The sequence below is a fragment of the Chrysemys picta genome, chromosome 1, assembly GCF_011386835.1.
Source record: "Chrysemys picta bellii isolate R12L10 chromosome 1, ASM1138683v2, whole genome shotgun sequence".
NCBI classification, from domain to species: Eukaryota; Metazoa; Chordata; order Testudines; family Emydidae; genus Chrysemys; species Chrysemys picta.
This window is the reverse complement of record NC_088791.1, coordinates 291,996,869-292,011,363: the sequence shown is the minus strand read 5'-3', so window position 1 is coordinate 292,011,363 and position 14,495 is coordinate 291,996,869. Positions and strand designations below refer to the sequence as shown.

General features: G+C 41.3%; 1 protein-coding gene across 3 annotated transcripts in view; it reads left to right on the top strand.

Annotated features, from left to right (window-relative positions):
- The window catches only part of VWA8 (von Willebrand factor A domain containing 8), a 300,653-nt gene that overhangs the window by 237,033 nt on the left and 49,125 nt on the right, over positions 1–14,495 (top strand). For all 3 annotated transcript variants that reach the window (XM_065581171.1, XM_005301483.4, XM_065581170.1), the window contains exon 37: positions 95–299. In XM_065581171.1, the coding sequence (XP_065437243.1) occupies positions 95–299 (205 nt within the window). The remainder of the gene's footprint in view (positions 1–94; positions 300–14,495) is intronic.

Genomic DNA, 14,495 nt, shown 5'->3' with positions numbered 1-14,495 from the left:
ATTTTTTTTTAAATTGGCACCATAGCTACAGAAATAATTCTCTCTAGTGTCAATTGTGACTGTTAGATAAACCATATTTGGCTTTATTTTTCAGATCAGTGTCTCTCTCTCCGTATACATCATGGCTGTCAAAGATCTCGGACACAGATGTTCTGTTGGCGCCACTGGGAAAAGTAGGTTTGGTTACAGTGGATATGGGAGGCAGTGTCAGGCTTTGGGAGACAGGACTTGACAGCCTACAGCGTTCTCTGCAGGACTGGAGAAACATGGTTGGACAAGAGGATGGTAGACCTGTGCAGGTAGGACTTTAAAAATCTCAAGTTAAAAACATTAACAAAATGTTGCCAGTGAGTTGAAGTTTCTAGGTTGTTTAAAAAATAAATTATGATGAAAAGTATCATGAAGTAGAATTAGGCCTAGACCAGCAACAAAAATCAAATAGATCTTTTTGTTGAAAAGTCATGTGGTCCTTTAAGAGCTTATTATAGGTGGAGCTGATAGTAGGCAGCAGATTAAAACAAACAAAAGGAGGTACTCCTTCATACAATGCACAGTCAACCTGTGGAACATGTTGCCAGGAGATGTTCTGAAGGCCAAAAGGATAACTGGATTCAAAAAAGAATTAGATAAGTTCATCAATGACTTTTAGCTGAGATGGACAGGGACAAAACCCCATGCTCCAGATATCCCTAAACCTGCATTTGAAGTTGCCCTTTTCCGTTCGTTCCCTCTGAAGCATCTGGCTCTGGCCACTGTCAGAAGACAGGATGCTGGGCTAGATGGATGATTGGTCTGACTCAATATGGCTTTTCTTATGTTCTGGTATTGATGCCTGTTGTTACAGCTGCCTAACATTTCCAGGAAATCCTCCTGTTTTCAGTTTGCATTTTTACTAGACTTAAAACCATTTGGGCTGAAATTTTCCAAGCTTGCTTTCTGCCTCATGATAGATTTTTTTTTTTTTTTAAGTTTCAGTGAAAATATTTCAGTCATTTCCAAAATAGGTATTTTTCCAATATTCAAAGAAATTATTAGGATTGTTTTAAGAGCTGTACCCCCTCCATACTTTGGAAAAGGGATTTGAAACTTTGCAGGAGAATGGTCCAGTTTCGAGAGTGCTATCTTTTGCTGTCCCCATGAGAATCTAGGCAGATTGGGCCAAATTGTAAGTGTCTTAAAAATTCCATTGCTGAATAGATTTGTAGATAATGACAATATACAATATGTAAGTAAAAAAATATATATAAATATCTGTGAGTACTGTGTGTGTATAGGCATGAGTGCGCACACATAAAATATATATACATGTATCAGCTAGTTTGTATGTGCACTACAGCAATATAATGGACAGAATCAGCACTATTCAAATGTCTCATAATCTGTATACTGTTAACAGTTAAAAGAAGTTTTCCTATACTTGAATCAGTAGGACATGAGGTTCAGGAGGATTTGAGTTCTATCCCAGCTTTTGTCATAAATTTCCAAGTGGCCATGCTGGGCGGTATATATACCTCTATATAGCCCCATGTGGCCATAAATATGTTACTCCCTTTTTGTCTCTTAGTTATAATTACATATAAAGATTACAATTTCAGTTTTTATCAATCTGTATAACCCCTATAAATGTGACAGTAGATTTAATATTTTCTAAATAAAATCTTTCCACATTATTTTCAAGAGATCCAGTAGCCCCAAAGTATAAATTGGATGTAGTAGGCAGAAAGTATAATTCTCCTTCCACTCTCTCTTCCTACCTGCAACTCCCCTTCCACAAGATCAGTGGTTCTCAAACTTTTGTACTGGTGACCCCTTTCACATAGAAAGCCTCTGTGTGCGACCCCCCCACTCTCTTATAAATTAAAAACACTTGTTTACCTATTTAACACCATTATAAATGCTGGAGGCAAAGCGGGGTTTAGAGTGGAGGCTGACAGCTCACGACCCCAGGTGTAATAACCACGTGACCCACTGAGGGGTCCCGACCCCCAGTTTGAGAACCCCTGCATAAGATGCTCTGCATTTATAGAAATTTGTGCAACCACTGACCTGTTCTTGTTACTGGAGCTCAGCAAATGCCTTTCATAAAAGTCATGAGAAAAGAAAACACTCTTCCAGTACCACATTTGTGGTGTTATTTATTTAGGGTTACCATATTTTAATAAAAAAAAAAAAGGAGGACACTCCACGGGGCCCTGCCCCAACTCTGCCCCCTCCCCCGAACACTCCACCCCCCTGCTCTTCCCCCTCCCCTGCTTCCCGCAAATCAAATGTTCGCGGGAAGCCTGAAACAGGGAGGCAGCAGGTAAGCTGGGGCTGCGGCAGTCACGGGGGGGCACGAGGAGGCACAGCCCAGTCCGGCCCCCATGCCAGCCGGCCCTGGCCAAGAGGCTCTAGCCCCGGCATCTCTGGCCCGGCTCGGCTCGGGCCCTGGGATGCCGGCCCTAGTTCCGGCCGAGCGCGCCGGCCAGCGGCCGAGCACCCCAGCCCCGGTCCCAGCACTCCGGCCCAGCTTGGCTCGGGCCCCGGTTCCGCCCGAGCGGCTCGGGCCCGGGCCCAGCCCCGGCCCAGCACCAGCCCTGGTCGAGCGGCGCCAGCCCCAGTGGCTCCAGCCCGGACCCAAGACCCGTCCCTATTTTTCTGGACATGTCCGGCTTTTTGGCAATTCCCCCCGGACGGGGATTTGAGGACCAAAAAGCCGGACATGTGCGGGAAAATCTGGACGTATGGTAACCCTATATTTATTGCTTTACCAATGCCAGACATTTTCATTGTCAGTAAAGTAGTGCTAGCACCATCTAATGGCCAAATGTAGTCGGTTTTAATCAGAGCATTTTGGTTGATGTGTATCAAGTATCAGAGGGGTAGCCGTGTTAGTCTGTATCCACAAAAACATCCCAAAAAAAAATCTGTTAGTCTTTAAGGTGCCACCAGACTCCTCGTCGTTTTTGGTTGATGTGATTAATAGCAAAATATCACTGTTCTTATCTTGGAAGAACAGTGTCAGGATTACTGGCTTTAATTAGTTTGTTCTGTAGTGCTCTTTTGATTCAGTCGCATCAAATTACTATAATTTCAGTCAACTCAGCTGAATATTTTAGAAAATTTACTTTGTGCTTGCGAAGTATACTTCATCTGAAAATGTCAAAGCACATTACAACATTGAGTAATATTTATTACAGAAAGGCTACAGGATTTTCCCAAACTCACAGAGTAACTCAGTGGCAAGTTAGTCATAGAATTTAGTTCTCTTGACACCAAATCTTCCTAACTACCAGACACGTTGCCACTTTTTTGTTGGCTATAAGATTCTAAAAGTTAGAGATAGAAAAGTCCTCTTGGCACATCTACTTCTTCCTTTTGATCATGCAGGAGATACATCTCCTATCAGGGCACTGTCAGATTTTTAAATTATATAACGTTGATTTGAACTGAAAGGCTGAGAGGAAACCCCACATTTTGGTCTGCAAACTCAGACCATATTCATTTCTGCACGTTTTTCAACTTTATACTACTTTTTTTTAAAGGTCAGGATTTTGAGATATTACAAATCAAACTTGCTGCAAAATGCATTATTTTCAGCATACAGCATTTTATAGAGCCGCAAGTAAATAATTTATCATTTAGCATTTAACTTATCTTTTAAAAAAATGTTGGCACACACTATGTGCACATTGTGAAATATAAGTTTACCTGGTGTGGGGAAGTGAGAAGGCACTTTTTCCATATGAGGTTAGCCTTTTAATGGACATAGACGTAATAGCTTTGTTTTATACATGGCATTTATTTTCATAAGCTAAGGGATGATATTCAATGCATAAATATGTTCTCAAGTTATCCCCTATCAAAAGTAAAAATTATTACCCTGTCTGAAAGTAAGCAAGAAACAAGAAATGCGAATTTAACCTTGGCCTCAGGAGATACTGACAAGCTGCTCTGCTAAAAAAGCTGCATCTAAATATTGCTTAATACGCACATGTGAAGAATCAAAAGTGTCTTGCAGTTTGTTCAAGTTGTTGGACTTTTCCCGGGTATTTAATGAGATATTTTTGACCCCTCCATCGAACAACACAACATGTCTGCAAGGCTTCTGTCCTTTGAAGCAAAATGGTTTGAAGTCTCTGATAGGAAGTTTGTTCTGATAGCTGGGGACAGGCGACCAAACAAGTTTTAGTTTTAGCTTCTGGGCTTGTGCTTTGGTTCTGCAAGCAGGCGTTAAACCTCAGAAACAGGCAGTATGCACATAAACGGGCAAACAAATGGAAAGCAAACAGTATTTAAATAAAATGTCAACAAGGACTTTCTCTGAACTTTCTTTAGCTACAGCAGTCCACGAGGCTAAACAAATATGGATAGGTTTTAGGAAAAAACACAACTGTTCCATTTGGCCTTTGTATTCATCAATTGGGATCCAGTGGTATAATCTTTTGTTAGCCTTCAAATCTGTCAATATTTGTTTTGTATTGTATATACACTTAACAGTGTTCAAGGTGCTGAAACCGTGAGGCTATAAAAAATAGTTTTTAAAAGAACAATTACTTGTTAAAAGTAATCGTAAATTGTTCCTGTTTCATAAAATGTTTGGACTGTGTGTGTGTGTGTCAGGGATTTTATATAATACCCATATGTAAACATTTTGGCATATCTGAAGTTAGGCTTCTCCGATCATATTTAGGCACCCAGTAAATGGACACCCATTTATGTCAATGGAGTTACTAGATGTTCTGCGAGTCCAGCACTTTTGAAAATCTGGCCACTTTAAGGTGCCTAAGTATGGGCTTAAAAGCTTTCCTTTAGTCACCCATTTTTAAAAGAAAAAAAACTTACCCTAAATATTTTAGGGCAATGTACATAGAACCCTCAGTAAGTTTAGTTGGTTGCTATTAGAGGGCAAACCTAGACATTAGAGATAGAAAAGACCTATTCAATTCTGCCAGTGCCTGTTTGTCTCCTACAGCACATTATTGAATCCTATGTCCCATCCAGTTTTCAATGACTTCAGAATTGAGGGTTCCTCCACTCATATCACAATATTTATATAAAAACAAGCTTTGAGATACATTTTAGAAGTTGCACAGAGTTTATATACTTGATACTTTATATACCTGAAACATTCAGAGCTAGCTTTCCATCTCCAAACACAGAATTAAAATAAATTATTCATTTCTGATAAGTTGCCATCTAGCAATATTCCCTGTGGTCAGTACTCTTCACATTTTACTGTTGCAAATTGCTGCCAAAACTGGAACATGAAACTTGCTTTACTTAGACTCAGGGCAGAATTCCATGTGTAGAAAATTATAGTCAAAATGTTAACACTTTCAGAAGCCTAAATAAAACATCTGAAATACCAGTCCCTGGTGAATACAAGTGCAAATAAAGTGCTTGGGTTAAAAAATTGCAAAAGATGTGTACAAAATTTCCCACACATTGCAGACCACCAAAATCCAAAACCACGCTGCCACTGGTGGCTTACCAGAGACGTCCGGCCAATGCACTCTCATACCTCCATGGTATTTTCATCTTTGTAGCTGTGCTGCTAAGTGATCCATTGTGAAATGTGGCCAAATTCTCACAGTCTCAATCTATACAATACCACCATAAAAACTTGTCCATTAGATTCAAGGCAGTTTCTGTGCTCTGGGCACCATGAGTGGTTGCAGAAATGAGCTGCTCTATCCCAAACCAGAGCTCTTGCCTTTAAAAACAGTGGTAGTTGGAGAGTAGGGTTGTTTTTCTTGAAGTATGTGTCAGTGTGCATCCCATCGTAGGTGCACATGATTCTCATGCACACAAGTTCATAGTCTTCTGAAAAGCAGTTTCTATTGGAGGGCACAAAGCGCAGAGCAGCCACAAACCTCCCTTGGGTCCCTCTTACCGCCCATGGCAGAGAGGCCAAACCAGGCGAATGTCCGACCCCCCCACTACTCTACTCTGTAGAGGCATTCAAACTTTTGTCAACCAACTTTATGAAGAAATCTTTATCTTCACACTCCCATCAAATTGGACATCGCAGAAGACTATTGGTCATCCTGCTGTACACCAAGACAAGGTTCTTTGTGCCAACCACCACACCTCATGGTGGACTCATCCTTCTCAAGAATGGTTGTTGATTGTTTTACTTGTTTTCGGTAAAGAGAAACATCACGGGGGGTTATAGTCTTTTTGGCCTCAGCTCTGGCCAGCTGGCACTTTATTAATGTGACACTCAACCAGTGTTCCCACAAAACATGAATCTGGCTGTGCCCTTACCCAGGTAACTGGGAAAGTTAATGCTTTATCCTTATATAATACTCTTCACATCTCAGAGAACTTTACAGACATATCTACTCTTCACGAGATCTATGTGAGGTAAGTATTATCACCACTTTGCATATGGGGAGACCAAGACAAAGAGAAGTCAGGTAACTTGTTCAAGTTCACATCAAATCAGTAGGAAAATTTGAAATAGAATCTAGGAGTCCTGACATCCTCACACCGAAGAAACTGAAAATGCCTGCAAAAGATGGCCTAAGACTTTGGATACTAAATCTTTGTTGTAATATGGCCAGATCTGGGGTATCAAGACCAATTAACTCAGAGCTAGAGCATAAAGCACATGCTTGCTATTGTGAAGAGTACAATATAGACAGATTGAGCAAAATTCCAGGTAACTGAGTAAATTGATTTTTTTTCTCAAATTAAAATGCAGCAAAGCAAAATGGCTTACTTCACAGCTCTCCTCGCAGCACTCAAAAGAACGAGTCAGAGAACGTGATGTCTTTTAAACATAGCCACATAAAACATCAACTAATTTCATCATATTGCCCAGCTCAAACATTAAAAAGGACAATATGTTTCTGTTCACAATAATTAACAATCCCCTCCACCAATAACTAAACAATTTAATGTCCTTTGCTTTTATGTGCCTAGAGGTACACATATACTATGATTAAAAAAATCCTGTGTCTCAGAATCTCAGAGCCCAGGTTAATTGACTCGGGCTCAAACTCGCAGGATTTCAGAGCTCGGGTTCCAGCCCAAGCCCAAACATCTACATTGCAATTTTTAGCCCCTCAGCCCGAGCCAGCTGACCCCTGGATTAGCTGCGGCTGTGCCATGGATTTTTTATTGCAGTGTAGATGTACCCTAACTGAGAAATCATGCAATTATGAGAGAGCGTCTCTTGATTAGATAGCGTTTGAGTGGGTTTGGCAGCATTGCATAGTGAGATTATGGCCCCCAAGATTCAAGCGTTCTTCTGCAAACAATTTATTGACGTTTATTAGATTTGAGGAAATTGTGAGTGAACAAATAGGGATGTAAGTTGTGTACTTAGAAACATTTAAAATATATATACTCTCAGATAAAAACTGTTAAACTGGAGTTAAAGTTGAGTAACATCAGTAATTTATTATCCCAAAAATAAGCATTATAAACCCAGGAAATTCAGAGGTAGGATTAAACTTACAAGAAATCCAAACATGTTAAGGTATGGAAATGTACAGGTAAGGCATCCAAACAATCTTAACTCTGCCATGTAGCAATGCCACGAAATAACCAGACAGTTGTGATTAGTGTATAATACTATTTGTAGGCCCATATTAGTTGAGACTGATATTTTTAAAGGAACATTAAAATTTGTAGAAGATAGAGATAGTTACATGAAAAATAAATAGACATCTGTTTTCCCTTGCAAGAGTTAACTCCTAGTTTGGCAGAGTTTTGACCTTTAATAATGGGCTTCATAGAGTGCCCACCAGTCACCAAAAAGAGGAGCCTCATGACTGCAGTAGCCCCTTAACCTCCTGTTCTCCTCTCCCAGGGTTGTTTGATTCTGAGATCCGTGCAGTTGTGATCCACTAGCTCCTTTCCCAAGTCCCTCTACCCATTAGGGTGCACAGAACACTTGAAGGCTCCCTTCATCCTTCCTGTCTTCCCCTCAGCCCACCAAAACTAAAGCACTTTTTTCCCTGCCTTTAGGACCTTTTGCATACATGGTGCAAGATTTAGCTGCAAGTGAATAATAAGCCATAAATTAGTTTCACCGTATAACATTTAAAACATATTAGAAAATGTGAGCGTTAATAGAGACTCTCCTTTTCATTCTGGAATCTTCACATTTTGCACTAAAATATGCGGCACAGTGCATGCAGACCACTGAAATATGCACCCCAAGTATGTTGAATTAATCTGTTACCAGTAACACGTCCAAAGATATAAATTTACTGCAACCTCCCAGAAAAAAATTAATTATTGTAGCTTTTACTCAGCACAGCTCAGCCATGCCTCCGCTGCCTCTCCCAGTACTACCGCAGCTACGTTGCTATTTATACTCATGCTAGTTCGATGAGAGCTAGCGTGGTTATATGTACACGAGCAGGGGAAATCAAACCTTTAGCTTGTACTGTAGACATAGCCTTAAAGAGGCCTAGTCTTCAGAGTCAGGAGAACAAAAGTTTTAGAATTCAGCAACGTTATCTAAGACTCGTAATTGTAAATAGCAATAGTTCAAACTGCAGGGAGGAAATGGGAGAAAAAAGTGAGGGGGGAAAAACCTAAAATGAGAATTTTCATAGGCTAATGATTGATCAGCAGAGAAAGACAGCAAAGCCTTAACCTCGTCGCACAATGAGGAAAGATTAGTTTTAGGGGTCTTGAGTCTTGTATTCCCTGTAGAGCTCGTTGGAAATTTTCAGGTGAAACAGTTTCATTGAAAAATGCCAATGCCTTGTAGTAAAATGTTTCACTAAATGTATTACAGATTTGACAAAACTTTCATTGCAACACAGACTGGTTTCCATTGAAAACCTGCTGGTGTTTCAGGCTTCACAGCTCCTCAGGAAGCCTGCCAGTGCCTAGAGCCCTAGCTAGAGCCAAGATTCAGGGGACTGGTAAGATCCCCACTCTGTGGCAGCATCCCTGGGAACCCCAGCTGGAGCCAGGGGCCAGTCATTTAAGTAGTCCGTGCCTCGGTATCCTCATCTGTAAAATGGGCTTGGTAGCTACTTCACCAGAGTGCTGTGATGGTATATTTATTAATGTTGTAAAGCACTTGGAGATCCTCAGACGGGCAACACTTCTGCACATAGTTACAATGCAATTCAAGGGAGTTATTCTTAATTACTTTGGAGTAAATCCAAAGCAACATTAAGTTCAGAGTATTATTTATATGTCTGAAGGAAAAGGATCCTGGAAGGTTTTTTTGTTTTTTGTTTTTTTAATGGCAGTTTCTTTTCCTTTATCCCCTGAGATGTCCCCCTTTCCTCTCATGTAGTCTGAGGGCAGATAAGTTGTAGTTGCCTACTCAATTCTCCATAATTTTCAGGCAGACCTGGAGCATCCTTTTTTTCCTTCCTCTATTCAGTTGTGCATAAGCGACTCTATAGTAAGTTATTCACCCTTTAAGGGGGTTGATACTTTTTATTTTTATCCAACTCATTTATTATTTCCATTAATTTCCTGCAGCTGTAAAATACTATACTGCTCGAGGAAGTTTAGCACAAAAAAAGCTTAGTTGCTCAAATTTACTTCTAGAATTAGGTGTTATTGAGACCTAATGACTGTTATATGATTGCAATTTGCACGTGCTCTACACCCAGAAAAGACATCGGTTCAGTCTTCTGCTCACATGCATCAACTCAGTTTGGAACCCAGATTGTTGAATTGGGGTAAAATTATAAAAAGCTCCCAAATCCTTTCAAAAGTGACATTGGCGTTTGGAAGCTGAAGTCCCATTTTCAGTGAGACTTAGGGTCCTAAGAGCTTGTAATACTTTTGGAAAGGACAGTTAGGGTCCGGAGTCAATTAAGTGCTTTGGAAAATTTTATCCTTTGTCTGAAATATTTTTCAGTTAGTGTTGACAGGGGTAGAGGGGAGTTTTATTCTTTAACATTGCCTTGAAAAATGAGCCTTTCTATGACATTAAATGCCATATTTGTCATGAAGTTTGTGCGGAACATGGCTGCAATCTTTAGTATCTGATAAAAGGGAAGATATTTAAATGACATCATTTACTACATGTTGCTACAAACTTTCTTGTTCATTAATTGAAAGGGTAACATTTTCCATATTTTTCTTTTACGAGAATAATAGCTTATTCTCACCACATGAGGGTATCAGTGAGCTAAAAACGCTAACGATTCTCATCTATTAAGTATCCATGCATTTGGGATAACCATATTTGTGAGAGTCAGACCAGGTGGGGAGAACCCCAAATTCCTGCAAATTTCACTCTGTGGGCTAAAACAAGGCACTCTGAAAGAGATGAAGACTGGGGATTTTAGAATTAGTCAGACTCTCTGACTGAAGGCTGCACAGTCAATGTCTGGAATTCTCAGTTTCGTGAGCTCCAGGTATTCCAGCTCTGACCCATCCAGGATCCTCCCTGATTCTCAGTGATGGGAAGTCTCTGCCAAACATGGTGACTGACACCACTCTGGCTCTGTGGCCTCTCCCTAGCCTGGGTGATTGGCTGTAAAGGAGATGCGGGAACAGCAGATAGGTGCTGTCCTCTGAAACAGGTCACTGACGTATGTGGAGAATGAGACTAGAAAGCCAACAACCTAGACACCCCGACATGTTCATGACTTCAAAACTCACTGCTGGGTGAAAGCAGCTCAGCTCCTCCCTCAGTTCATTATCATCATCACTGAGACAGATATTGCAACCCCATGCAATGTCTTGCCCCGCCCCTGCCCTGCCCCTTACTGAGGCTCCGTCCCTGCTCCCTCCATCCCTCCTCCCTCCATCGCTCGCTCTTCCCCACCCTTGCTCACTCGCTCGTTTTCACCCAGCTGGGGTTGGGGGTTGAGGTGCAGGAGGGGCTGAGGCCTCCGGCTGGGGGTGCGGACTTTGAGATGGGCCAGGAAATGAGGCATTTGGGCTGCAAGAGGGGTCTCTGGGCTGGGGATGAGGGGTTTGCAGTGCAGGAGGGGGCTCAGGGCTGTGGGTTGAGGTGCGGGAGGGGGGTGCAAATTCTGGGAGGGAGTTTGGGTGTGGGAGTGGGCTCAGGGCTGGGATATGGAGTTGGGGTGCGGGCTTTGGGCGGCGCTTACCTCAGGCGGCTCCCAGAAGCGTCTGGCATGTCCCTCCAGCTCCTAGGCGGAGGGTAGGCCAGGTGGCTCCACGTGCTGCCCCCGTCCACAGGCACCACTCCCGCAGCCTCCCTGGCCGTCCCTGTGCCTAGGAATCAGAGGGACATGCTGGCTGATTCCGGGAGCTACGCAGAGCTGGCAGCTGCAGTCAGCCGGACTTTTAGCAGCCCAGTCAGCTGTGCTGACCGGAACCACCAGAGTCCCTTTTTGACTGGGCGTTCCGGTCAAAAAACGGATGCCTGGCAACCCTAGCAAATGGACATGCCTTTCTGTCCATGGGGAGGTCCCAACCCTTGCTGAAGGGTTGGAAGGGATGTTGGTCTGTCAGACTCTCCATGTAGAAGATGGGTGATTTGTGGGTGTTTAGCATGTGGATTTAAATCTGTTTGTTGTTTTTTTTATGTTTTGTCTGTAAAGCTTTTTGGCCTATGAATTAATGTGTTTGCTTGGAAGAGCTGTGTGGCCTCTTGTAAAAACACTGTCATTGTCCTCTGAGAGAGTGCCTCTTTTTAGAAGGGAGTCGGTCAAAGTGTCCCAATCCAGACACAGGTGTTGGCTGGAAACCTGAGACCTGACTGGCACTCCTGGAGTGGATCACAGAGTGGGGGAATACAGTGACATCATCATCAGGGCTGCCAACTGAAATCAGTGCCTCATTGTAGGCACTGTAGAAACACGTAACGAAAGACAGTCCCTGCCCTGAAGATTTTACAAACTAATTAGAGAAGACAGACAAAAGGTAAGTGGGAACAATAATCCCAGCTTTCTCCTAGAGCAGGCAGATCCAGTACAAAGTGCCTCTTTCTTTTCCCTAGAAATGTGGGAGACCGTAGCTCACAAAAATAATCTGTTGCCCAAACAAATCATCCTTTTTAGTGCTGTTGCTCAAAGTGTCTGCACCAGGAGTGCTGTGGCCTTAGATTGATGACACTGTTATCAAACAAAAATAATAGTTCTGCCATTATTAAACTTACTCTGTAATCACTGTAAAGACACAAGGTATCAAAATGTTAGATCACATAATAAGTTATAGTAATACTAGACGTAGGTGGCTCACCTGTAAAACAAAGCCAGCAGTTCAGTCTGTTCCACAAAGCTGAGCTGTAATATCTCAGATCTGTACTTTCTAAAGGAAAATTTGACATTTGGTGTAGCTTGCAGGCCCCAACGCTGTGGAATTTATCATCTTTCTGCTTTCATATGCAGTTCCTTTCAAGTTTTCTTCTGCAAGTAAATTTCCCTATTGTTTGCAAATCAGAAACTTTGGCTTCCCTTTAGCTTTGTTCCCATTATTGACTCTCTGGGCTAATTTAAAAGAAACTGTATTCTGAGATATATCCAAGTTAGTACATGAGATGCTCATTTTTCAAGTAAATCAGTCCTCATTTCAGCTTGGTGAGATCAGAAATATAAAATGGTCAAACATTGTTCTTGAATCTGGTTAAAAGTTTCATTCTGAAAGCCTGAATTCAAATCCTGGTTAGATCCCAAATGAAAATGACTATGGTGGACTCATCCTTGTCTCAGATGTTTGTTCATATCACTAAAAGTCACAATATATCTTATCATCAGCATTCTGAAGATAATCAGGACTGGAATAGCAGCGATATTGTGTCCAAGAATTGATGTACATTGGCAGATATACATGGGCTCACATAATGCTGTCCCACACAGTGGATAAAATGTATAAGAGTGCCTAAGTCACAAGTAAATTAAAGTCAATGGGACTTAGTTCCTAAGTCATTAGACGCTTCTGAAATTTTTGCCCTGTCTCTTTAAGCAGTACTGTCAGTCTTTCATTTTTTATGTAACAGATTCACCCAATAATTTTAAAGGACTCAGCATTAATTTAGCATGGTTTCTTTTGCATGTAGTAAAATAAACTGCCAAACAATGTAATTAGAAACTAATTAGGAGTTCTTTGAGAAGAGAATGAGAAGTACTTCTGCCACAATCTATATGCTGTAGTCATTTGTTACTTGGTGGAACAGCATGTTAGGAAAGCCATGACCTCATATCTTTCAAACAAAAAAAAAATGCTTTGGAAATTTGTGGTGATGACAGATAAAAAATGGAATTTACACATGTGTTAATAAAAATACAGAACATGTTGCAGTAGAACAAGTTGCCTGATTCCGTGTCTTTTCAATGTTTTAGTGTGTTCAGCTTGCGATAGGGTTAGGATGATTATGAGGGAATCAAAATACTTTTTTTAGTTAATCCTGTTTTATTTATGACTGACCAATATACTGTGTGTGTACCAAACCATCATATAATAGAGGAAACGTGCTTTCAACATTTTCAGATCTGTGTGGTTACATTTTTCAGAGTTTATGCAGCTTTCTTACTAGAGACATAGTGCTTACGTGTTGCTAGAATTTCATGATATAGTTTAAAGAATTAAAAGGGTTGTGCCATTTTTGCAGGAACACAAGATAATTGTCATCACTGTTGGTAAATCAACTACAGAGATGCAACTATCAATGTGCTAGGACTGGCAATATCTTTGACTCTTTAATTCTTACTATTACAAGGAGATGAAGGAGAAATTAAATGTTTCTGACCAGTAAGGTTATTTGTGTAGACTCAGGAGAGAACAAGAAAGAGAGGAACTGAAGAAAGGAGCAATGAAAGTTGTAGATGGAGTTGTATCAGTGTAGTATGAGAAGATGACATGTTTCTGCAGTGATAATATTTGATACACTCGACATAAAAAAAGATGTATTAGGAGAGATGATGTAAGTACTAAAGGCCAGTTTGTAGTGAAGGCCTCGCTGGAGTCCTAGACATGGCTAACGGTATGAACCAAAGGTGGTGAACCAAAGTAGGCCTTAATAGACTAGCAATACTGAGTGTCAACTAACCAAGTAAGCACATTCCTGACCTGAGAGGATGGTACGGGAACACACCAAGTTTTCAAGTAACTACGTAAACACATTCCTAAGAGACAGTACAGGAACACATCAATCCCTCATAAAAATAAGGAGGGGGTGACAAGATAATGGATGAGGATGTTTTGATCAAACTACCGGGTATGACGTATAAAGGTGCTGACTAACAATATCTGGAGTATAATACATAACTTGTTTGTATCAACGTATACAGGGAGAAGTCATAGGAGGGGCAACTTTGTACCAGCCTAAGGGACAGCATTATGTTCTTTTGATTGAGTGTCTGCCTTGTCGCAGGCATGTTAGTGTGTTCGTGTGCCTGTAACCATTGAGTGACAATAAATGTAGCCAAGTGCCTTCGCCATCAAACTGAGCCTGTGGTCTTTCTGTGTGGGGAACATCAAGGTCTGCTGAATTAACAAGCTGCAAGCTACACAGGTGCAGCTAACACTGGAGCTACACAAACAGCGCGGGAGCAAAGCATAGACCCACAAACACAGCAGCACTAACAACAGGTAGTTTTTGTTTGGTT